Here is a 26,447-nt window from a genome sequence, read left to right on the forward strand (position 1 = left end):
ACGGAGCTCACGAGCGGACAGCAGAACGCTAGTGTGAAAGTAGCCTAACTCTGTTTTTCTCTGTCCTTGAAGTTTCTTTCACATGGTTACATACAGTATAATAGTTTTTCCCTTTTTATTTTCCTTTGTAGAAAATTCCAAGAGCTGGAGTGCCCCCCGACCCCGGCTGTTAACCCTAAGAAGAAAGAGTCTAAAAGCTGCCCATGTGTGATCCTGTAACCTTGTGTCATGAGCCGCCCAGATGGCCTCACCAGAGAGACGCAGCAATAGCTTAAAGAGGGCTTTGACCAGTCATGGAAAACCAGGCATTGTTGGTAGCGCCAGGGTGCACATGAATGGTCCTCTCTTCTGCTAACTAATCATGCCAACCCTGCAGACACCTGGAGGTTGCATCCAACAGACACATTACACAGTCTCTCCCTGCTAATCAAGCATTGGGGGCCAAACAAATCTCCCCAACCCCCATCCCTCTGTGCATCCGGGCGAGATGCCTCATTCTACTACAAAAAATGCAGTTTGCACACACTCCCTTCATCTGTGCTGACGCTTTCTTATTTTTGTATGCTGGGATCTGCATGTAAATATATATTCTGTATATATATTTTATATATATATTTTATGTTCTCTTATTTTCCTATTTCATGGGCTTTTATGTACGCAGCAAGTGTGCGTACTGGAGAGACTGTTGGTGGAGATTCTCCTGTATGTTATGAGGCAATATACCTGAAAGGCACGCTTACTTTCCCCAGCTCCGTAAGCTTTTCTTCTTTTATTAGTAATGGAAGACCTTGGTACTTTCTCAGTTCTTCTGCTTCTATAATATGGCATTGGTTCCCTACACTACAAGATGGCATACATCCAGACTGTGCAGGGTAGAACCTGGCAGGCCGCAGTGGTATAGATTTTGCTGCTCCTTGCAAAGCTGTGAGTTGCTCATCTGTGTACACTACACCAGTGGTCTGTACTGCAGCTGTTGTAGAACTGCAACACCCAGCATGCCCTACAGCTTCCAGATCACTGGACAACAGACTGAATGACCATTGTTACTGTAATTGGCTGCATATAGTTAGAAGGTGGCCCCTGTGTGAATGGTGAGCTAGGAGTACTCTGGTGACTGGCATCACTCTGACATTCTCTTTCCTTTTAAATGGCCTCCTTCTGTGAACTTCAAATGTTCTCAAATGTTTCACTTGTACACGTATCGCCAAGACTGGGCATCTGCACTCAATCCTAATAAGAATCAGAAATCTTCAGGGTTCCTAAAACAGATTTTGTGATCATTTTATTGATAAATATAAAGCTTACCATAAGCATTTTAAAGTCACAGATCTCTGCTAATCCCAGTCTGACACTGCTGGCTAGTTCCTGTCCCGATGCAGAGAGCGGCAGGACAGTGACAGGGGGCACTGTAAGGGAGTTTTCACATCATTCTTAGGCCAGGTTCCCATAACCGTTTTGTTCCCTGTTCTCCTGATCTGTCAGAGGAACAGGAAAAGAAATAAAAAAAAACGGATCCTTTATTTTGAGCATCCGTTATTTTAAATGGGAGGAAAAAGTCCTGCATTGAGGATTTTTTCTCCTCTGTAAAATAATGGATCTCTAACGGAAATGACAAAAATAGATGCAAAATGAACACAACGGATGCTCAAAAGAAAGGATACGTTTTTAATTACTTCTGATGAATCCGGCCTTTTTACCTACAAAACTCCTTTAAAGGGTTTCTATCACTTCGTTTCACCTATTTAGCTTTCAGACACTAGCGATCCGCTAGTGTCTGCTTTATCTAACCATCCTAATATAAGAGCTTATTGTCCTGCCGTTTAGCTAAAAAAATAACTTATATAGATATGCAAATGAGCCTCTAGGTGCTATGGGGGCGTGATTAGCACCTAGAGGCTCCGTCTACCTTAACAAACTGCCGCCGCCCAGCGCGTCCCTCCAGCCCGCCCATCTCCTCCGGAATGCGATGCTCCTCGTATTCGGCGCATGCGCAGTGAATGTCTGATCGCTTCCCTGCTCAGACATCTCCACTGCGCCTGCGCCGATGACGTCATAGTGCTCCGAGGAACAGGCGCAGTGGAGATGTCTGAGCAGGGAAGCGATCAGACATTCACTGCGCATGCGCAGAACAGAGACGCGCACGGAGAGGATCGCTTCAGCTGGAGATGGGCGGGCTGGAGGGACGCGCTGGGCGGCGGCAGTTTGTTAAGGTAGACGGAGCCTCTAGGTGCTAATCACGCCCCCATAGCACCTAGAGGCTCATTTGCATATCTATATAAGTTATTTTTTTAGCTAAACGGCAGGACAATAAGCTCTTATATTAGGATGGTTAGATAAAGCAGACACTAGCGGATCGCTAGTGTCTGAAAGCTAAATAGGTGAAACAAAGTGATAGAAACCCTTTAATGGTGCATTTCAAGCAATGTGTTGTTACCTGTTATCATCCGTTTAAGAAAGTCATACAGTCCAGAATAACGTCTCCCCCAAGACCACTACATTCTCGCATAGATCCCTCTCCAAGACCTGCCATATGTGATTGATAGTATTAGCTTTTCTGTAAGGTCTATAAGATGCTAGACCATTTAAAGGGGATTCCCATCCTATAAAGCGATGACATACAGCTAAGGCTACTTTCACACTGGCGTTTTGAATTCCGTTTGTGAGATCCGTTTCAGGGCTCTCACAAACTGTTCAAAACGGATCAGTTTAGCTCCAATGCATTCTGAATGGATAAGGATCCGTTCAGAATGCATCAGTTTGGCTCCGTTCTGCCTCCATTCCGCTCTAGATGCGGACACCAAAACGCTGCTTGCAGCGGATCCGTTTTCACTGAAACAATATGGTGTAATTGAAAACGGATCCGTCCCCCATTGACGGATCAGTTTTGACTTTGTTGTTCATAATGCAAATGGATCCGTTCTGAACGGATACAATAGTTTGCATTGTAGGTGCAGATCCGTCTGTGCAGATACCAGACGGATCCACACCTAACGCAGGTGTGAAAGTAGCCTAAGAGATGCCATAATTTTTATACGAATTCTGGGTTCAACCCCTCGCACTACACTGATCCTTAGAATTAAGGCGCTGGTTTTATACTGCTGTACAGGTAAGTGCAGCCGACCCAGTTTACTAGAAGGGAGCTGTGGTGCCACTGTTCAGGGAACCACAGCACTGTAGCCCCTTCATTTTCAGCATTGTGGGGAGCCAAGAGGTCACATCCCACCAGTCATAAAGTGATGAATACCCCTTTTTCCCATCTTTCCTGCAGTCGTAAACAAAAAACGGTACTGTGTGATGAATGGCGAATCCAGTTATAATAGTAGTACACCAGGAAAACATCTATAATAAGGGCTTGTATAAACCAGCATATTTCATGTTCCTAACCCTATTCATCATATACTATGGAAAAAGGAACAGGCTCATCAAATAAGCTTGTGAACATGCAGTACGGGGTGACTTATTACCTGTGCTAATTTTGCCTTTAATGGTATGTTAGATTTCCCTTTTAGTGCCCATTTCAACCTATTCCCGTTGCGAGCACCACGAGGGAATAGCGCACAGATTTGAGGGTGCAGGATTGTTGTCTGCACTATAGTATATAAAGTATTTGAAAAGAGGGTCTCTTTTTCTTACCGTTCTGGTTCTTGGGCTGGTATTTTCTGTTTTCCGATCCTGGACAGCATTTTGAAGCCTTAAGGCTAAAATACATGAGATGTTACAACTTGTATCCTGGAATGTATGCTGAGACCTTTACAGCCTGCAGTTACTGTGCCATGTCACCTCCATGGGGAACGATGAACTTACCAGCAAAACTGTAGGCGATTTGTCAGCACAAACCTTGACAGGGACAAAATGCCATGAGAACCACCTGTGTACTTCAGCCTTAGGCCTCATGCACACGACCGTTGTTTTATTCCGTGTCCGTTGTGCCGTTTTTCGTGATTTTCTGCGGACCCATTGACTTTCAATGGGTCCGTTGAAAACTCGGCTAATGCACCATTTGTCATCCGCGTACGTGATCCGTGGTTCCAGTCCGTCAAAAAAATATAACCTGTCCTATTATTTCCGCGGAAAACGGTTCGCGGACCCATTCAAGTCAATGGGACCGCTAAAAAACACGGAGGCACACAAGATTGTCATCCGCATGGCAAACCTGTCTTAGATTTTTTTTTTACTTTCCTTCATGTCTGGTGATCCTCCAAAAATAAAGGAAGACACACGGAAACGGAACCCCATTTTGCGGAACGGAACACAACAACGGTCGTGTGCATGAGGCCTCAAAGGGAACCTGTCATCCACTTTATGCTGACCTCACTGAGGGCAGCATAAAATAGTGACCGAAATGCTGATCTCAGCGGTGTGTCACTCATGAGCTAAAAGTAAGTGGTTGCAGAGAACCAGCATCATAATCATTGCAGCCCAGGCCTTGAAGAGTCAAATCTACCTGAGAAGAGTCCTAGTTATTCCTGATCTCCTGCTCTCTCACCCATCTGCTGATGATTGGCAGTTCTCTCCTAGAGAGAAAGGGAGAAAACTAGGTAGAAGACTGTCAATCATCAGCAGGTGGGTAGGGAGATTTTGAATAACCATGACTCTTCTCAGGTGGCTCTTTTCCAGGCCTAGTCTGCAATGATTGTGATGTTGGTTCTCAACAACCATTTACTTTTAACTTATAAATGACAGACCGCTGAGATCAACTCACCTGTCTCTACGTTATGCTGCCGTTTGTATGGACAGCATAAAGTTGATGACAGGTTCCCTTTAAGACTATGTTCATTTCTATGTATATTGTTTACAAGTCAACATAAGTATAATCACATATCTTTGTCTTCAGAACATTCATTAAAGTAATGACATGTTGTAATGATGGTGTCGTATTCTTTACCTAAACTCTGGTTCTGTGGGACTCATATGGGAGCTTATTGGGTTCAATGAGATTTAAAAACACAGTTTCCTTCATGAAACAGCACCACTCTTGTTCATGGGCTGCATCTCGTATTGCAACATTCCTTTAAATGGCACCGATCTGTGATACCAGACCCAGTCCATGGGCAAGATTGGCGCAGTTTCTAGAAGGAATCAACCATGTTTTTGTAATGTCATACACTATATGGACAAAAGCATTGAAACACAACACATTACACCTACAGGACCTTTTATGACATCCCATTCTAAATCCATAGGCATTTAAGTGGTTTTCCAGGAGTTCAGTACTGATGACCTATGCCCCGTCTGACTCTTGGCACACCCCAACGATCAGCTGTTTGAAGAGGCTGCCGTGGCCTCCTAAGATAAGATGCCTTTATTGTCACTGTACAATACAATGTACAATACAATGAAATGTTGTTTGGAGCAATCCTAGATGCCATGGACAGAGGAACAAGAACTGACATTTAAACTAAAGCATTACACTAGGGAAAAAAACAAAAACATTGCACTAGAAAGCATTACTATTCACAGTTCACAGTATATATATATATATATATATATATATATAGCAAGAGCAAAGTAGGAAGTGCTTATGAGTATATATACACACTGATTCAGACACCACTGCAGACAAGAGATCATCATGGGTTCATGAATGCAGCAGTCACTTTCAGTCGGTGATAGTTTCTATCCTAGGAAGGGGCAATAGTCTCTAAGCATTTAAGAGACTGATTGCTTTGGGGTAAAAGCTGTTCTTCAGCCTAGTGGTGCGGGCGTGTAGGGCTCTAAGACGCCTACCAGACGTCCTAACAACATACCAAGCACCATGTTATGTATAGTGGCTGTGCTTGATATTGCAGCACAGGCCCAATCTTGAATGTGACTGGGTTGGACGTAGGCCATGTGCCAATGAACATGACATGACTGGTCTAGGAAGAGGCCACAGCTCTCATTGGGGGCACCCCTGCCTCTTCAAGCAGCTGATCAGTGGGAGTCTGACCACCACTAATCAGATAGTGATGACCTATGCAGAGAATAGCCCATTAAGATTGAACTCCTGGAAAACACACTAATGTGGAGTTGGCATCCCTCTTTGCAGCTGTGTGTCTGTGGGAAGTTTTGCTCAATTATCCAGAAGAGCATTTGTGAGGTCAGACACTGATGTTGGAGGGGTTGGTCTGACTTGCAATCTGCGTTCTAGTTCATCCAAAAAGTGTTTGATGGGTTTAAGATCAGAGATCTGTCCTCGATAGTCATGTTCTACCCCACCAAACTCACCCAACCATGCCTTTATGGACCTTGCTTTTTGTAGTGGGGCACAACCATGTCGGAACACAAAAAGGCATTCCCAGAAAGTTGGAAACATACAATTGTCCAAAATATCTTGTTATACTGAAGTATTTAAGGGGTTGTCTGCCTTTTATTAAGTGATCAGCTAGTGATAGCCTATCCTGAGCATATGCCATCACTTAATAAAAGGTGGGCAACTACTTAATATTTCCCTTTACTGGAAATAAGGGGCCTAGGCCAACCTCTGAAAAACCACCCCATAGCACTATCCCTCCTCGACCAAACTTGACACTCGCCCATCAGACTGCCCGACAAGATTCCTCGCTCCACAGGATGTTTCTATTGCTCCAGAGTCTAGTTTTACACCACTCCATCCAATGCGTGGCATTATGCTTGATGATGTAAAGCTGGCCATACACGTTAGGTAAAGGTTGGTTGATGGCTGAACAGTTGCATGCAAAATTTGCAGAAATGTCCACACATCCAGAGAGCTCCGAGATCATTCGTTCACCAACCATCTTTTGTCTATTAGACGAACATGTTAAACGTGGCCTACTTCTTTTCAGACGATAGTGGTATATCTTCGGTTGGCCAAAATAATAGTTTGTTGTAAAATTTCAATCGAGTGTTATCTGTTTTGGTTGAAATAGTTTATTTTGATCATTTTTGTCCAATTTGTATGGCCACCTTAAGGCCTAGTTCACACTTCACTGTTGTAAATCACTGATTGTGAGCCAAAACCATGTGCAGGTCAAAAACACCTTACCTTATCTCCGTGTAGTCTCTACCCCTGGCATTGGCTCACAATTACTGATGGAAACCACTGACCAAATCACTTAAGTGTGAACTAGGCCTAAGGTTTGCATTTAGCTTATTGGCCATGGAACACCATACTATGATGCTCCTGGCACACAGTTTTTGTGCTGATCTTAATGCCAGAAGAGGTTTGCAACTCTGTAGTTATTGAGTCAGCAAAGTGTTGGTGATTTTTTTTTTTTGTGCCACTTCACAGCAGAGTTGCTGTGGTTCCTTAATGCTTCCAGTTTGCAATAATTCTTCTCAGAGTTGATGGTTGAATATCTAGGAAAGAAGAAATTTCACTGACCTGTTGAAGTGGTGGCATCCTATTACAGTACCACACTGGAAATCAGTGAGCTCTTTATGTTGTAAAGGCATACTGCATGGCTAGGGGCTGGATTTTATACACCTGTGGCAATGGGACTGAATGAAAAACCTGAATTAAATTATTAAGAGCTGTGTCCCAATACAACTGCCAAAATAATGTAGCAGCAAGTAGTCTACCTGGTTTTCTTTGGGTCCTGCCACACATAGTGGCTGTGCTGTGTTTTCAGTGAGGCAACAACATACCTGCATTTATGGTGCGTTTTCTTGTTGCAAAAGGGAAAACACACAGCAAACAATCTACCTTAAATGGGGTTATCCAACTTCAAATTTTTAATAAACCCCTTCAGAGGGGCTGGACCTGCGGTGGAGTTCATACTCAGCTCCATTGCTCTACGGCCACCTCCTCATGTTCCGGATCTCTGGTAATCAACATCCTGTTGACAGAGCCACTGTCACTAGTGGGGTACCTCAGGGGTCAGTATTGGGCCCTATTCTCTTCAATATATTTATTAATGATCTTGTAGAAGGCTTGCATAGTAAAGTATCAATTTTCGCAGATGACACTAAACTGTGTAAAGTAATTAACACTGAAGGGGACAGTATACTACTACAGAGGGATCTGGATAGATTGGAGGCTTGGGCAGATAAGTGGCAGATGAGGTTTAACACTGATAAATGTAAGGTTATGCACATGGGAAGGAAAAATGCAAGTCACCCGTACATACTAAATGGTAAAACACTGGGTAACACTGACATGGAAAAGGATCTAGGAATTTTAATAAACAGCAAACTAAACAGCAAAAACCAGTGTCAGGCAGCTGCTGCCAAGGCCAACAAGATAATGGGTTGCATCAAAAGGGGCATAGATTCCCGTGATATGAACATAGTCCTACCACTTTACAAATCGCTAGTCAGACCACACATGGAGTACTGTGTACAGTTCTGGGCTCCTGTAAACAAGGCAGACATAGCAGAGCTGGAGAGGGTTCAGAGGAGGGCAACTAAAGTAATAACTGGAATGGGGCAACTACAGTACCCTGAAAGATTATCAAAATTAGGGTTATTCACTTTAGAAAAAAGACGACTGAGGGGAGATCTAATTAATATGTATAAATATATCAGGGGTCAGTACAGAGATCTATCCCATCAGCTATTTATCCCCAGGACTGTGACTGTGACGAGGGGACATCCTCTGCGTCTGGAGGAAAGAAGGTTTGTACACAAACATAGAAGAGGATTATTTACGGTAAGAGCAGTGAGACTATGGAACTCTCTGCCTGAGGAGGTGGTGATGGTGAGTACAATAAAGGAATTCAAGAGGGGCCTGGATGTGTTTCTAGAGCGTAATAATATTACAGGCTATAGCTACTAGAGAGGGGTCGTTGATCCAGGGAGTTATTCTGATTGGAGTCGGGAAGAAATTTTTTATTCCCCTAAAGTGGAGAAAATTGGCTTCTACCTCACAGGGTTTTTTGCCTTCCTCTGGATCAACTTGCAGGATAACAGGCCGAACTGGATGGACAAATGTCTTTTTTCGGCCTTATGTACTATGTTACTATGTTACATTGGTGTAGCAGTGACCTGTAAGCCATGTTGCACGTTGACCTAGTGACGGACTGTATGGGTGACATGACTGCTGCAGCCAATCATTGGCCTCAGCGTTGACAAGTGTTGTCCCGTCAACAGGATGCCGATTCCCAGAGATCTGAGGCCTGCAGGGGCGGCTGTAGTGATGGAGCAGGAACCCAGTTGTGGGAAACAGGTAACCATGGGTCCAGCCACTCTGAGCGGGTCACTTTTGCTGAGTGTTTTACCTTTGTTGAAATAAAATGCACAATAATTGCGGGTATGTTGTTGCGATGAAACCCCCCCCCCCCTCCTCCCCCTTTTGTATTTTTTGCCGCACAAAAGAATGTAGCAATACCAAAGTAAAACTATTACTGTACTCCTCCATGTGGACATGGCAGTCTGTATCTTCTATTTGTTAGGAAGACCAGATAATTTACCATTATTCATTTTCCTGAAGATCACAGTTGCCAGTTTATATAAACCCATTTTAATGCACGTTAAGAGGGGTCCCCTGTTCAGGATTTACATCTCTTGACCAGAATGAAGAGCAGTTACAAAAAGTTAATCTGTTGCTCTGGAGGAATTATCCAGCCCTGCGTTACGCAGAAACCACCGATTTGAATGTGTAATGTTTAATACTCTGTGTTGGAGCTGCAGGGACATCGAATTCTGACTGCCAGACTTCCCCACTGGTTGCAGCTGATTAACTGTGGTTCCAGCAGGGGGACACTTTGTGATCAGCTAATTTTAAAGGACCCTATTAGGAATTGGCCAAAGCAGAGGACCTCTTTAATTACCTTATTCTTTAGGTTGCCCAGCCTGGCCTGTGCATGATGCTATAAACACCGATAAATGAGCTCCACCTAGTGGAAACTGCAGGCACTGACAATCTGCTGTGGACAGAACTACAAAAGTGCTAGTCAAGGGGGAGATTTATCAAACTGGTGTAAAGTAGGACTGGCTTAGTTGCCTATAGCAACCAGATTCCACCTTTCATTTTCACACGAGATGTGAAAAATGAAAGCTGGAATCTGATTGGTTGCTATGGGCATCTAAGCCAGTTCTACTTTACACCAGTTTCATAAATGTCCCCCAAGGAGTTATAACTGGTTGTTCAGATATGACAAGCCACAAACACAAAAGAAAACAAGAAGAGCAAACAGAATGCAAAGAAAAAAGTGTTTTTTTCTTTTGTGTACACATTATACAATGTGAGTTGTACATATTGAGAGAAAAAACGTCAGACACTAATTGACGATAAAAATATATAATAACATCCATACAGGAACACAAATTCAATTATTGTAACAATACCTTTGAGGCAAGAACAAGATACACGCAGTACACAGCGTAAAAAAGGTCTAGATTAGGACACATAAAAAGGAGCAAGTGAACGGGGCATCGGGAGCTGTTATGGGTTTAGCTGAGAAATACATTTGGTAACATGGAGAGAGAGAGAAAATGTTTTATTATTTTCTTCAGACATTTTGTTTCCAACCAAGCTAATGAATTAAAAATAAACACCCCCTACAGAAGAATGGTAGGGGCCATAATTACTCCATTAACATTTGGCTATTCTTTATTCATTTTGACTTAAATACTTTTTACACCCATTTGTTTTCTACTAGTTACAAAGTCAGTTTGCTTATTAAAACCTAAATTTATTCAGATACAACGTTGTCACCATCCTCTCATCATTCACAGAATCGCCCTGAACCGTTGTGTCCTTTGTTACACTATGATACAAATTTCGGTCACCCAATTGGTGACCTAGGATAGGGGTGGAACTCTAGCCTTACTGCGTATCACAAATGATGCGAGCACATTGCACCGCCGCTAATGTGAGCCACCCCTTGTCATCCTCATTTTATACACAATATTGTAAACTAACAGACAGACATTACACACAAGACAGAAAATGTTAGGAAAGCATGTCAGTATAGCGCCTAGCTTACCAATGTCTGCTTCTATCGAGAAATAGTGCCTCTCTTGTTCATGGCCATGCCTGGTATTGCAGCTCCCTTGACTGGGGCAAAGTTGCAATACCACACATAGACCATGCCGTCTCTAGCTTTTTTTCCTCATCTTTGACAAGCCCTTCATATAAAAGCAATTATTATAATTGACAAATGACTTAAATCAAAGAGTAGCTCACCGAACAGTATTTTCCATCATTTCAAAAGTGACTCTCCTGTTTAGATACTGCTATATGTAAAATACACCACAGAATCTTACACTCTCATCTGCTTGACAATCGTGATCGCATTTTTACATTTGATATCAACCATTAAATTGACAATTTTTCCATGATTCCAATGACCAATAAACATCCACTATTCTCTCCAAAGTGTGTGGTTTAGGACCAACCCATCAACTATACCTGATAATGGGTATTCTGATGTCAAAATGGCCTCTTGTCCCCAAGCAATAAAATCCGTACATATAATGCAAAACGGGGTAATGTGTACCAAAGCAAAGTTCGTAACTTCTCATTATGACATAAGAATGTGCTTTAGTTAAACTTAATGCATTGTCTTACTGAGCACCATTTCTTTTTAATCTAAATAGATTCCACATTCTGTGCCGATTAGATCTTTATAGCAGCTGGAGCTCCATTCTTCTGATACAGAGCTACAAATCCACTGCTTGGACATAGAGAACATGCTGGTTGCATGCAGCCACCACTAGAGGAATTTTAGGAGATGACTGCTGTAAGCTCCCTCTAGTGGTGACTGCATGCAGCCAGCAATTATCCTACAGCGCTATGTCTATGCACTGGATTTGAAGCTGAGCCGTTGCCATTATAAAGACATATTAAGAATTTAATCTGCACAGAATTTCAGATTAAAACAAGTCAGAATAATAAAAATATACATTCACTTTAACGCAGCAGCAAAATGCTACACTACTGTAACAAAAGTCTTGGTGTAATCACTGATAACTGAAATAGTGGTAAGATTGAGATCTGGGGAACAATGGTTCAACCCTACACAAAAAATGGCTTCCGCGTAGGTGCATTCAAGTGCAATAACATTCAAAGCCAGTCTACAATATGCATTATGTGACCGTTATCTTATAGGCCTAAATTAGGAGAATATTTAACCATAGAATAGACACCTTCTAAACTCCGCCTCCCGGCCATGCTGAATCTACTGATCTTAGGATCCATGCAGTCCCATTCATATAATTTGCTAACAAGAAATAAAAAAATAAAAAAGACACTTGGGGACGTATATAAACTAGTGCAAAAGGAAAAGGGAGCAGTCGTCCATAGCGGCCAACGCGACTACCGCCCCCCATATACCTGCTGTGGGCAGTAGCTCCCGCTTTTCTTTGCCCTGGTATTATGCATTGTCCCCTAATAAAGGAGTTTCATAACTATATGTTAAATTATTTTTACATGTATAGTAATCTAACAGTAACAGAAAAAAATATATAAATCACCTAATGACATTTGTTCTAAAGTGCTACCAAAACCTACATACTGCAGTAAATTTTCAGGTCACCTAAAATGAAAATAAAAACCTAATAAAAATATATATAAAAAAAACAAACACAGAATCTCTACAACAACTGTAACTCCCATCATCCTATGTAAAAATGTACTTTAGAGTACCAGTGGTAAAGGTGTACATGTAACTAGGAATAAAGTATGTCTTCTTGGCTTGAATTACTTTCAGGTTTCCATAAGCCAATAGGTGCAATCTCTTCAATTACACCTTTTTCAGCATTCTCTTGTGCTTAGATTTGTTATTTCAGGTCATAAAAATGCAACCAAGATTAAGGAACTTCCATGAGAAACTTGTACCTACAAGACTATGGACAGCCTTTGGGGCATTGTACTTTTTTCTTTTACTAAAATCATTTTTTTCTACTGGTCTTTATTAAATATTCCTCTACAGCTTTCACTACATCTACAGATTATTGCTCTCACACTGAAGCCATCAGGGAGCTGCGCTGACCGTTCAATCTGTAGCCCTCATCTCTGAACTGACAGCTCAAACTCTCATTATTGCTAAATTCTTACAAATATGGCTTAAATGAGTGTTTATGAGCTGTTAGGAGCTAAAAGCTGAGGGCTATAAATCGAGCAGTCAGAGCAGCTCTCTAAGGCCGAGTTCACACGAGCGTATCCGGATAAGGTCCGGATGCGTTGCGGCAAACCTGCGCGAGTAGGTACCCAATTGCAGTCAGTTTTGACTGTGATTGCGTTCACCACGGTGAAGGACCATGTGATCTGACATCACCACAGGTCCTTTAGCCAGCAGCTCATGATTAAAGTAGTAAGAAGAGACCGGCAGCTACGCGATCAAGAGGAGAAGGTGAGTTAATTATTTTTTAACCCTCAATTGACCACCTACTAAGCATTCTGTATTAAAGAATGCTATTATTTTCCCTTATAACCATGTTATAAGGGAAAATAATACAGTGAATAGACTGTCATCTTAGCAACTATGCGTGAAAATCGCACCGCATCCGCACTTGATTGCGGATGCTTGCGATTTTCACTCAGCCCTAGTCACTTCTATGGGGCCTGCGTTGCGTGATAAACGCACAATATAGAGCATGCTGCGATTTTCACGCAACGCATAAGTGATGCGTGAAAATCACCGCTCAAGTGAACAGCCCCATAGAAATGAATGGGTCCAGATTCAGTGAGGGTGCAATGTGTTCACCTCCCGCATTGCACCCGTGCGGAAATCTCGCCCGTGTGAACTCAGCCTAATGGATTCAATGTGAAGCAGAGAGCCATATTCTGTAGATGTAGTAAAAGTGAAAGCTATAGAGGGAAAAAAAAAAAAAGTGGTGAAAATGCTTAATTAAGACCAATTAAAAGAAGAATTTTAGCACAAAATGAGTAAAATGCAATTATAAAAAATTGCCCTTAAAGGGGTTGGCCCATCTCACACATTACTGGTATATCGCTAGGAGAGGAGTCAGGAACCGTCGGCACTCCAGCTGTTGTGAAACTACAATTCCCAGCATGCTCCATTTATTTCTATGACAGTTTTTAGAAGAGCAGAGCAAGTATGCATGCTGGGAGTTGTAATTTCAGAACAGCTAGGGTGCCAGAGGTTGCTGACCTCTGCACTAGGATATGCCACCAATGTGAGATGGGTGTGCGTCCCACCTCTGGGACCCACACCTATCTCTAGAACGGCGCCCCCCAAAGTGAAGGAGGGTGCACCATGCATGTACTGTGTCCTCTCTAGTCACTTCTATGGGAATTCCAAAAAGAGCCGAGTCAAACATGATTGACTATTTCCAAAACTTCCATGGAAGTGAATGGAAAGTGCATCAAGCCAGCGTGGCCACCTCTCAATCTACCTGTATGGGAGTTCTGGAAATAGTGGCTCGGCTATTTTCCGCACTTCCATAGAAGTGAATGGAGGGTGGGAGCACTTGCACATTCGTTCACTTTGGGAGCCCTGTTCTTGCGATATGCCACCAGTGTGCGAGATGGACCAACCCCTTTTAGATGTGTCCGTAACCTTTAAAGGGAAATTCCAGTCAAAAGTGAAATCAGCTACCAAACGGCACTTATGTATATCCATTATCTTTATATTGTAAGAGTTTTGTTCTGTTAGTGGCAGTAACTGCATATGGACCTATACACAACAGCTGTCAGCTCTAGTTCATGTGGGTGTTAGACATCCTCCCCGACCACTGCTCCCCCTCCCAAGCCATTGTGCCAGTTCATCTCCTAGGGGAACAAAGTATTGGAAATGTTAAAATCAAACACATCTATTCCTTCTTTCCTTCCCCATCTGCCATCAGCGAGGGTATGGTGACCACCGTACACACACGTGGTAAGCCGATCTTGCCAAAATTGTCAGGTTGAAAAAACACTTAGCTAATGTGTATGGACACCTTAACATGTATCTCCAAGTCGCTGTTATTTCCACAACATTTTCCAGAACAGTAAGTGTCAGCCATTTGCTAATTATGTATGAGTCAGTTGTCAGGAGTACAGTCATGGGGCTGCTAAACTTGCAGAGTGGAAATTTTTTAAATTGGCAATGCTGTGAGATGGGGCCTGACTACAACATCTACAAGAATGGTATAGTATCTCCAAGTATATGGAGATACAGAAGAGAGCCATGCACCTCTCTAGTAGCTGTTTTATGGCTCCATACAAAACTGAGCAGACATATGCATGAGACCTTAGTTGTATACAATTTGACTGTATGTCGTTGCCAATGAAGTTCAGTGGTGGAGTCTGACCTATTACAGCCTGGACAATAAACTACAAGGCCTTTGCGCATAAACTATGCAATAAGGAAGATTTTTAATTTATAGGCTGGAGTTTTCCTTTAAATCCATTTTCAAACACAAGCTTTTGAAAGGTGAATACTTTGCTGTGGATTACACAGTGAGAAAATCAGCTACCTGCAATATAGTTGTACAATCTGAAAATTATAAAGACAAAGGAAACAGGAGAGTAAATGGGTGCACCCATACGACACATTCAGTGCACTAATGAAGAACATACGTCTGATGACACATATAACACGACAGGTTCAATATTATGTACGGTAATTTTTACAAACTTTTAAACTAAACCTTTTGGGCTGTGTTCACATCGGCTGATTTTGCACCTCTCTTAAAAAAGCTAAATATTTTCCTGCTATTTTTGGGAGGAAAAAAAAACTAAACTACAGCCAAAAAGACACACGTGAACACAGCAGAGCTCAACCTACAAACCTGATGTCACTGTACTTGCTATTAACATACATTACATGTGCTGTTTTTGCATCATTTTATAAATTACAGTAAAACATTACTGTAATAAACAAAAAAAAATACAACAAAAACTGTGATGTCAGCCTTAAGGTTACTGATTTTACTGTAAAATAAGACCTCGCCCCTTTCCATATCATATGTTCTTTCATGAGCAGGACACTGGTAACAAGGTTTTAAAGACAAACAGCTTTGGTGACAACCGTAAAATCGGGCAGATGTATGTTAGAGGAAATTAAACCCTACTAGAATTAGATATCAAGATAGTCGTCCCTCCACTTTATAAAAAAAAAAAAACATAAGGGAAGAGTAGTGGAAAACGTCAATGTAGCTTAAGAATACCCCATTTTTTATTTTTTTTTCTCTCTGTTCTAAGTTTATTTTTCTGAGCAAAATACTAATCCAAGTTCAGTTAAACTGAACACTTCACATCTAAGCAACATCATCATTATCAATTAGATATAGTCAAATACAATATTGTACATAGATTTTTCTCCTATACAATATTTACAGTAAGTTTAAAAAAATTAAAACATAAAATAAAATAAAAACACGCAAACAGTTCATCTCCCCCATCATTTCATCATTCCAACATACTGGAAAACATGGTTTTTAAATTGTTTATGCACAAGGATAAAAAAGGGATACAATTACCATGTAATAATGTTTAAATAATGTTAGGATTGTGAATTTAAAAAAATATGTCGCTTTTTTTGTTTGTTTTTCTCACCCTTTTATATTTAAGGGGCAGAAGGCCCCTGCACCCTAAGCATCTACAGCAAAAAAAAATATTAAAACCAAAAACTTGATTTATGCTATGAGTGATATCGTGGTAATTTAAGGGCAGCTTGTATAGCCTCAACAACTCAGCGAGGAGGGCAAAATAACTTATTAGCCTCTATGCTAATGGAAGGCTTATGAATATTCTCCACATGGAAAGAGTAGCAAAATGTAACATAAAATACTTACAAAATGCCTAATATTTTTTTCAAATTATTTTTTTTACAAACTTCCAATAGCAAAGGAGCTTAACACCATAAGAACCACTCCACCCGTCCTCTCAAACTAAAGTAAATCTATAAAAATTTAGATAACACCATCTTTATGTTAAGGGACATTAACAAGACATATAGAAATAATCCTGCAACATGGAAAATACTGAACGTAAAGCTAACAGTTGACTGTGGAAAGAAAGAATAAATTAAAAATTTCTGATATTGGATTAACAAAGCTTTACTAATGTGTTGGCAAGAGGCTTGGAAGCTTTGCTTTATGACCCTAAGTTAAATGAATACAGCAGAACACAGGTATGGTACCATTTTCTTACAATTACTGTTTGTCCCAATTTATTCGACATCTTTGGAGAGAATAGCTGTACGTGTAATTCTACCCTGTTTTTGTTATTCCTAAAGGAAAACAGCAGGAATGCCCCTCAGGTTTTTACTACAACCACCACCGATAAGGCAAGATAGCTTGCTCAGTTTGTGCCACATCATTTTTCCTCCAGATCGGCTCTAGCCAAATCCATAGAAATACCTCATGACTTTCTGTCCACAAAAACAAATAAAATTAAAATTAAAAAGTCTCAGAGATGGGTGGAACCTTATGTTGAAATAAAACCACTGATATACGAAGCCAATAGGTTAAAAAAAAAAATGCAGGTATACAAAAAAAAAAAACAACAAAACTTTCTAGATTTTTAGTGCATGACCAAACTAAAACTGGCAGTGAACAGTGAGTGTCTCATATTTTTGTGGTGAGCTACCCTCATTGCTGAAAAGTTTTGTTAATCCAAAATCTAATTTGCCCACCACCCCAGCCAACAGGGATTCTGGCTCTTACACACGCACAACACATACACGCATGCTTCCCAATAAATAATAATTAGGGCCAAAATATCAGCCTGCCATCTTCTGTCAGAATATGTCAGTCATTGGAAGCGGATCTGAGCGAAGGCAGAGCCAAAAATCCTCTTTACGGTATGACGGTGATGGTCTATGGAGGAGAAATAAACAACGTACATTGAATGAAACCTTCTCTGCAAGAGAAAAAGGTAAAGAACTAAAAGCAAAAAGACAGAAGTCTAGAGAAAGAGAGGACCATCTCCATCTAAGCGTCACTATTCAGAAGCCAGAGGCCTGAAAGTCGAGTTGAAGCCTCCAAAAATTACATCATCTACTCCCGTTTATAGCTTGTGGTTTGGCCGGTGACCACGGCCACAAAGTGAAGTCCAGGAAAAAACACTTTGCCTTTTCTGCCTGACATGTCTCTCTTTCTCACATGATTTCAGTTTGTCTATTGAATCCCTGATTAACAGGTTTCATTCTGTTCTGCAGCTCAGATAGCTGTCATGGGTTTGGTCACGCGCACTTATTTTGTGCTTGCGTGAGAAGGTCAATGAAATAATCGAAGAGCTTTTCAAGCCACGGTTGGTTTCTCATGCACTGCTGAACCACCTCCTCTTGACCTAAGTCATCACTCTGTTCTTCTATTGCGTTGGTCTGCAAAAGAGAATGGTGGTGAGATGCAAACTGGTGCAACTTTCATACACAAGCCTGCACACAAGATAAAATGACCCGATATACGAAACATTATAAGATACGATTTTATGTGGATTTAAAAAAGAATTATTACAGCTTAAAAAAATATATATACTTGCCTACATATCACAGAGTAACAAACCAAACTAGGTGCAGACAGTCCTTAAGATTAAAGAGAACCTGTCACCATAAAATTCAATGCCATTTGAACTATGTTACAGAACAGGAGAAGCCAAGCAGATTGGTGTATAGTTTTGTGGGAAAAGATTTAGTAAAACCTATAATTTATACATTTATATCTTTGCTTTTTCTTCCAACTGTGAACAGCTATTGGTACAGGAGGAAGGCGGTATCAGTGGAATTATTCACAGGAAGTGGAAAAAGCTAAAGATATAAATCTATAAATGACCGGTTTTACAGAATCTTTTCCCAAAAAACTATATATTAATCTGCTCAGCTTCTTCTGCTCTATAAGCTGGTGCTTTCAGATAGAAATACAATTCAGTATTTTGTGGTGACTGATCCTCTTTAAAGGAGCACCATCAAGACAAAATAACACAAGTTGCTGTTTTTGATGCAATTTTCTTCCCAAAATGTGGTAAAACCACAGTGTCTTGGTGAAGTTCCACAATAATTGTGTTATATATAACAGCCAATATTCCCTCTAAGCCTACATAGCAAGTGTGTGGGGTAATTAGGAACCTGGGCACTGTTCTCTTTAACCAGCAATACAGAACCACAACCATTAAATATTAACACACGGGGGGAATTTATAGTGGGGGGGGGGGAGTGAAGTCAGTTTTGATTGAGTCTGAGTTGAAGTACTGGAGAAACTCATTAACATAGCTAACCACGCCCACTTTCCCACCTACATTACAAAACTGGAGTGAGTGGTGTGAAAACAAAATTTTGCGCAAGAGCAAAAAAGTCGCAAAAGCCTACAGTGTTTAATAATTAGCTATTAAACAGCCAGAAATACAGGGCACATAACATTCAGGCAAATAGTACTAAACAGCACCCAGCTCTAATTCTGTAAAACTTCTTGCCTACCTCCCTGGTGGTCCAAAGCAGGGAAGGTGTTTATGTTTGTATCCTTGGTGGTTTGGGACTGTTAAGGGGTTAGCATCTGTATGCTTGGTGGTCTAGGGCAGTGAAGGTGTTTATGTCAGCATCCCTGCAGATGCAGGGAACTAAAAAGGTTAATGATGATGTTGAGCACTGAAACGGTTGCATTTAAGATTCTTGGTGGAAGGCACTGGAACAGTTAATACCGCATGCCTGGGGTCTAGTGGTTACTCACCCTTCCAGGCTCCACTGTTGCCCCATGAGATTAGTGCAGGGAAGGGATAGGGAGGACTGTACAGCTGTACCTGTAGGACGGCACAGTGCTCTCTATGACAGGACACAGTGATTCAGGATTAATCCGCTCAATGATACATAGAAGGGCTCATGGAGTCTGCACAGACGTGATTTATTTATTGTACATGACTGCGTGTATCTGTAAAGGGTATGTGCCTCTGAGATGGACCACTAAATCCCAGGGTATTATAAATGTCTCCCCCTATGTGTGAATATTCAATTGTTGCTCAGACCTCGGTTAGAAGCATCTTTGATAACCTTAATTCTTTAGAATTAGGCACTCATGGGGGTAGTTCCTTGTTCCTGTCCTTCAGACACTTGATTGTGGATAGGAAAGCAGTTAGTGGGTGCACCGACTTGCTCACCTCTATTACGTAATCCCGAAGGTACTCTAACTTAATAGTTCCAGTCATAGCAACAGGTGGCTGATTTTATGACGCTCCCTCCTTTCTTACATTTCATAAAGTGTACATAGTGGAACTTACCTCTTGCTTGCAACGTAGGAAGGTGTGATACTTGTAGTGGTGCAAGGAATGGTACAGAGAGTAATAAAGTGACTTCTCAGCATCCACCTTAAATTCCTAAAGAAATTAGCACCACAACATCAACGAGGGATTCAAATATAGCAAAGATTTAATTTCACATCAAATTATCATGGCTGAAAGTTTGTGCATCTATTCAGGCACCAGATCAGAATTTTGTTTTCTGAAGTGATATTTGGTCCCATGTCTATGTGCTACACACACAACCAGTGCACTCTCAATAACTAGGACTTTTGTTTTAATCTAGTATAAAGAGAGATTTCTACCTGTGGTTTGGCTACATTCTTTTTTAATTTATTGAGTGTTTTTCGGTTGTAGGGCTCTCCTCCTGGTTTTATCCTGACAGTAGAATCTCCGGGGTCAATATTCAGCTGTGGGAATGTGTGAAGCGCCTCCTGTGCAAAATAAATAATACATAAGTAATAATAAGTAAAATAAAAGAAAAAATACAAATCACATTGATTAATAGAAGGAAATACTGCACCGGTGGCTACAAACCCAAAAAACACCAACCATCACTACTCTCCCTTTATTAGGCGTTTCAAAAATCTTAGCTTAACCGGTTAAAATACTAGGAAAAAATACTCTGCCAGCCATAGTCTCTCCCTTTTCTGAATGCTGTAGACTTGTCAACTCCATTTTAGGTTCAGAATTACACTGATGGTGCTTCTATTGGTCCCAGTGGCCATGTGACTGTTGGCATAATCGCTGGGATGTATGAAGCTGCCAGGTCAAACTAAACCCAGCCCTAGCAGTGATAACTGTCACTAAAACAGGACTGATTTCCCCTGTAAATGGAAGTGTTGTGCAAGTCCAATAAAAGCCCCCAATCATTTCATTTGACCTTCAGGGGAAAGGCAGAGAAAATGCTAAGTATTTAAATACCCCCAAACCAAGTCATTACTAAAGAACACAAGACATCTGGGACATCTTGCCTGAACAGATGAGCTCAGAGAGATCTTCTTCAGAATCTTCTTCTTATGTTCATTTACAATTCCATCAATTTTTCTCATGGGTGGAAGGTAAAGTTCATCTAGAAAGAGGCAGAAGATAAACAGAGACACAACCTAAGGGACAATGAACTAGTAATCACTTTGTGTCACTGACTGAGCAGAAGAGAGACGCTTATTGCTCAATACCGATTATAAAGTTTTCAGATTGGCCCGAGACGTCCAGACCATAAGTAGTTTGCTCTAACCTCAGTAAATATTCTTTAAAGGGGTTATCCAAGACTAAAACATGTCCCCCATATGCCCGGGCCCCTCAGGGAGCAGCCAATGGCAGGCGGAGACGAGCCTCCCTAGCATCGCAGGTGACGCTATGGATGCTCTTCCCCATCCCTGCCTGCCATTGGCTGCTTTCCCCCGCACAAGGGCAGAGGCTGTGGGGACCAGGAGAGGCACAGGGAGCCAGGTAAGTATATTCAGAGTGAGAGACCCGGGCATATGGGGGACATTTTTTAGTCTTAGACAACCCCTTTAAAGGATAACTGTCGTATATATATATATTTTTGTTGTATTGGATTGTGGTGATTAATATCACCTCGGTGGACCTATTTCAACTTTTCACTGTGTATTCAATTACCCCTTAATTCCACATTTTTGTTCCCTGTACTGCCTACTTTTACCTGTGCTTAAAATAGGGTTGCTAGGCATGGTCTAGACCAGTGTTGGCGAACCTATGGCACGGGTGCCAGAGGTGGCACTCAGAGCCCTCTCTGTGGGCACCCACACCCTGGAAAAAGTCTATGGTGTACCAATATGCCTTAGACTTTTCCTGCCATTCATCAGTGCAGGGCGCACTATGAACAGCACAGGCAGTGCACTGAATGTAGGCAGGCTATTATAGCTAAATGATAAAGTACATGGAAGATATACTATATTGGACTGTTGTATTCAGGGTAAATTGCCGTGTTGGCACTTTACGATAAATAAGTGCGTTTTGGGTTACAGTTTGGGCACTCGGTCTTAAAAAGGTTCACCATCACTGGTCTAGACGGAGCAAGCAGCGTGCAAGGTCACATTACTGACAGCCAGGGACTGTAAGTAAATGATTAAAGCCAGGTCCTCCCCAGCAGCTGATAACAGTGCCTGGGCTGTGTGCACTTATCCCTGTCCCTGCGCTTGGCAGACGCTCCCTCACTCAGCAGAGCTAGAGAAGGCAGAGTTGGAGCAGTGCACAACAGGGAAGGGAGATCTGCCATCTGCTCAGTGTATAAATGAAAGCAACATGTGGTAAGAGGACCCCTTTGTGCTGCAGGAGATTAACCCTTTAGGGGGGAGGGCTCTGGTTACTGACACTTTTGGGGGCTATAGTTACTGGCTAGTGAGGGCAGGCGGGATTAGCCTCAGGGTGAGGGCAGTGGCGGCCATCTTTACTGAATAGTGAAATTGCAGTTTTATGCAGCCTGGTTGCTAAGGGCTGAATCTTATTAAGTATGGGGTAAGTCAGTCTAATAGTAACTGATTCTGGAATATCATGTTATTAGTAACTACATATATGAAAAATGAAATTAGGGTCTAAATGTGACAGTTATCCTTTAAATAAAAATAAAAAAATGCATGGATATAGCCTATTGACAAGGGGAAAGGTAAAATGTACTTGTCAAATTGTTTATATATTTCCAATAGGAATAACAGGGTGACGGCACAAGTTCTAGATGTTCCAGAATATTTACTAAGACATGTTGGGAGAACAGATATGTCCTCTTTAAAGAAGACCTGACACCAAACTGAAAAATAGAGATAATTGTATATTCTTCGTTGGCTATGCTTCCCGAAGCATGGCATACTTTCTCCTTTCAGCCACTGAAAATCTCAGGGGACGTTACTCCAGAACAAGGGGGCCTATATTCATAAGAGAAAGAATGCCATGGCCAACTGGAATATACAAATATCTCTCTTTTTTTGGACTGGTGACAGGTCCTCCTTAGGACTCAACATTTGTAAGTCATCTACTCACCACTAGTATCTTCCAAGGCTTGAATCATATCTGGGTCTAACGCCGTGCTGACCAACATTTCTATGTAGCTTCTGTACATCTCCTTCATGGCTCTTGTGTTCAATACTCGGCCAACAGGAACCCGCTCTACAAAAGCACATTTACCAAGGTTAAAGGAACCCAACAGATTCTTAAAAACCAATATTATTTCAGCCATCATCATTACAATGAAATATATAATTTTTTTTATCTTGAGTTGGCAGGACCTTCATAACACATCATCCGTGTTAGGGGTGAAAACATAATTGCTATAGATATAGGTTGTACTACCTTGTAGGTGCCTGCAGGTGGTGCCATGTGCTATGAGATCCACTGACAGAAATCTATAACAAAGTATTCTATTCAGAATATGTTAATGTGTCATAATGTTAATACATTAACCCCTGCAGGGCAAGCGTAGCAAAAGTGACAGGGTACAAGACCGAACCATCAGCTGCTGGGGACCTTTTCTGTTTGTACTTAAAGGGGCTCTTTGCCATTTTCTTACTGATAATTAGGGTTGAGCGAACCCGAACTGTAAAGTTCGGGTTCGTACCGAACTTTAGGATTTTTGGACACCGGACGCGAACATTTCAGCAAAAGTTCGGGTTCGGTGCTTTCTTGGCGCTTTTTGAAAGGCTGCAGAGCAGCCAATCAACAAGCGTTTAACTCTGTGCCCTTAGAAGCCATCACAGCCATGCCTACTGCGGCCATTTTATGCAAGCTCAGTGCACCAGCACTGCATCTGAGCTTTTGGGACATTTAAATCCAAGCTTTAAAAACAGCACAAATAATCTGTTTGGAAAAAAAAAAAAAAAAAGAATTTTTTGCAATTTACAACATCTGGTGTATTTGTGTGCAATTTAAGCTAGAAATACAGCCGGGTTTTAAAAACGCACTTTTTTGCCAAAAAACACTATTTTACAAATCTGCAAGTGTTAAATTCAAGTTTGATATATACAGCTTTCATATTCTGTTACAAAAAAAAAAAAAACTTTTTTTGGCAATATACAACATCTCGATTAGTCCATGTGCAATTTAAGCTAGAAATACAGACATAATTTTCTTGGTTTTTAAAAACACACTTTTTTTGCCAAAATCCACTATTTTTCTGGCCTTGCAGCATCAGCACGTGTGAAATTCAAGGGTTATATACTGCTGTCATATTTAGTTATTAAACAAACACGAGTTTGGTGAAAAAGAAAGGTTTTTTTGCAGCCATTGCTGCATATGTCATTGTTAGATAAAGCCTTTACATAGTGTGGTTCTATTCACTTATTTGAAATAAAGCCATTTTGGGCACAATTCTTTCATAGCGGCCTAGTGTGGGTCAGGGTGTGTGAGATACACCCTTTAAAAACAGGGCTTCTATTCAGGTATTTGAAATACAGCCATTTTGGCCAAACAAAATTAAAAGAAGGCCTAGTCTGGTTCAGGGCGTGTGAGATACACCCTTTAAATACAGGGGTTTGATTCTTTTATTAATAAAACACAATTTTTGTGTGCAAAATACACAATTTTTCAGGCCTTGCAGCATCAAGACGTTTGAAATTACAGGGTTATATACTGCTGTCAAATTCAGTTATTAAACAAACACCCGTTTGGGCAAAAAAAAAATTGTTGGCAGCCTTTGCTGCAGATGTCATTGTGAGATACACCCTTTATATGTTTGGGTTATATTCAGATATTTGAAATACCGCCATTTTGTGCACAAATCTTTAATTGCGGCCTAGTGTGTGTCACGGCGTGTGAAATATACCCTTTAAATACAGGGCATCTATTCAGGTATTTGAAATACAGCCATTTTGGACAAACAAATTTAATTGAGGCCTAGTCTGGTTCAGGGCGTGTGAGATACACCCTGTACATACTGTCGTTCTATTCTACAATTAATTAAACACCCATTTAGGTCAAGATCCTAAATTCGAGAAATATGAGGAGAGCGTCAAATAAGGGATGTGGCCCAGGTCGTTGTGCTGCTGGTGGAGCTCCTGTTGCAGGGAGAGGACGTGGTCGATCTGTGCCAGCTACACGCACAAGTGAAACCCCTTCCTCAGGTGCAAGTAGGCGACAGAACCTGCAGCGGTATTTGGTCGGGCCTAATGCGGCTCTACGAATGGTGAGGGCTGAACAAGTACAGGCTGGATTGGGTTGCTGACAGTGGCTCCAGTTCATTCACATTGTCTCCCACCCAGTCTCCTGCTGAAAGATCACAGTTGGCACCTGCAGCCAATGTCCATCAGTCTTTCACCTCACCCCCTTGCAAATCAGCCAAGCAGTCTGAGCCCCAAGTCATGCAGCAGTCTCTTCTGCTTTTTGATGACTCTGTTAGCAGGGTTTTCCAGGGCCATCCACCTAGCCCTGCCCCAGAAGTGGAAGAGATTGAGTGCACCGATGACCAACCACTTATCTTTCAAGATGAGTACATGGGAGGACCATCGCAGCAGGTCTCGGATAATGACGAAACACAGGTGCCAACTGCTGGGGTTTTCAAAAGTGTGCAGACCGACAAGGAGGGCAGGGGTGAAGACTGGGGGGAAGATGATGTGGGGGACGATGAGGTCCTGGACCCCACATGGAATCAAGGTCATGAGTGACCTATGTAGTTCGGAGGAAGAGGCGGTGGTCGCACAGAGCCACCAGCACAGCAGAAGAGGGAGCAGGGTGCAAAAGCGGAGCGGCCGTCCCCTTGACAGTACGCCTGCTACTGCCCACTGCAGCAAGGGACTGAGCACACCAAAGCCAGCTCCAAGGAGTTCCCTGGCGTGGCAGTTCTTGAGACAATGTGCTGACGACAAGACACGAGTGGTTTTCACGCTGTGCAATCAGAGCCTGAAGCGAGGCATAAACGTTCTCAACCTGCATGATCAGGCATTTAAGTGCAAAGCTCGAGCTGCAGTGGAGTAGACACCTCAAAAACCAAAAAAGGTCTCTGTCTCCTCCTGCTCCCTCTTCTGCTGCAGTCTCGGCCTCTTCATCCACCTCTGGATTGACAGTGCCACCTGCCACCCCGCAAACAGAGGATCTTCCAGCAACACCACCACATGGGTCACCAAGCATCTCCACAATGTCCCACGAAAGCGTTCAGCTCTCCATCTCCCAAATGCTGGAGAGGAAGAGGAAGTACCCCCCTACCCACCCATCACTAGCCCTGAATGCCAGCATTTCTAAATTACTGGCATTTGAAATGCTGTCATTCCGTCTGGTGGAGACGGATAGTTTTAAAGGCCTTATGGCGGTGGGTGTCCGACAGTACGTCGTGCCCAGCCGCCACTTCTTTTCAAGGCAAGCCATCCCTTCCCTGCACAAACAAGTAGGGGACAAAATCAGGTGTGCATTGTGCAACGTCATCTGTGGCAAGGTGCACCTGACT

General features: G+C 41.9%; 2 protein-coding genes across 2 annotated transcripts in view; one reads left to right on the forward strand and one right to left on the reverse strand.

Annotated features, from left to right (window-relative positions):
* The window catches only part of RRAS (RAS related), a 44,579-nt gene extending 43,356 nt beyond the window's left edge, over positions 1 to 1,223 (forward strand). Inside the window, exon 6 of the mRNA XM_040433959.1 lies at positions 132 to 1,223. Within this exon, the coding sequence (XP_040289893.1) occupies positions 132 to 219 (88 nt within the window). The 3' untranslated portion in view covers positions 220 to 1,223. The remainder of the gene's footprint in view (positions 1 to 131) is intronic.
* Positions 1,224 to 15,670: 14,447 nt separating this feature from the next.
* The window catches only part of PRR12 (proline rich 12), a 115,089-nt gene continuing 104,312 nt past the window's right edge, over positions 15,671 to 26,447 (reverse strand). Inside the window, exons 10-14 of the mRNA XM_040433967.1 lie at positions 23,057 to 23,182; positions 21,031 to 21,128; positions 20,362 to 20,490; positions 20,039 to 20,134; positions 15,671 to 18,155 (exon numbers count right to left, since the gene is read on the reverse strand). Coding sequence (XP_040289901.1) covers positions 18,015 to 18,155; positions 20,039 to 20,134; positions 20,362 to 20,490; positions 21,031 to 21,128; positions 23,057 to 23,182 — 590 coding nt within the window. The 3' untranslated portion in view covers positions 15,671 to 18,014. The remainder of the gene's footprint in view (positions 18,156 to 20,038; positions 20,135 to 20,361; positions 20,491 to 21,030; positions 21,129 to 23,056; positions 23,183 to 26,447) is intronic.

Source organism: Bufo bufo, chromosome 1 (genome assembly GCF_905171765.1).
Source record: "Bufo bufo chromosome 1, aBufBuf1.1, whole genome shotgun sequence".
Classification (NCBI taxonomy): Eukaryota; Metazoa; Chordata; class Amphibia; order Anura; family Bufonidae; genus Bufo; species Bufo bufo.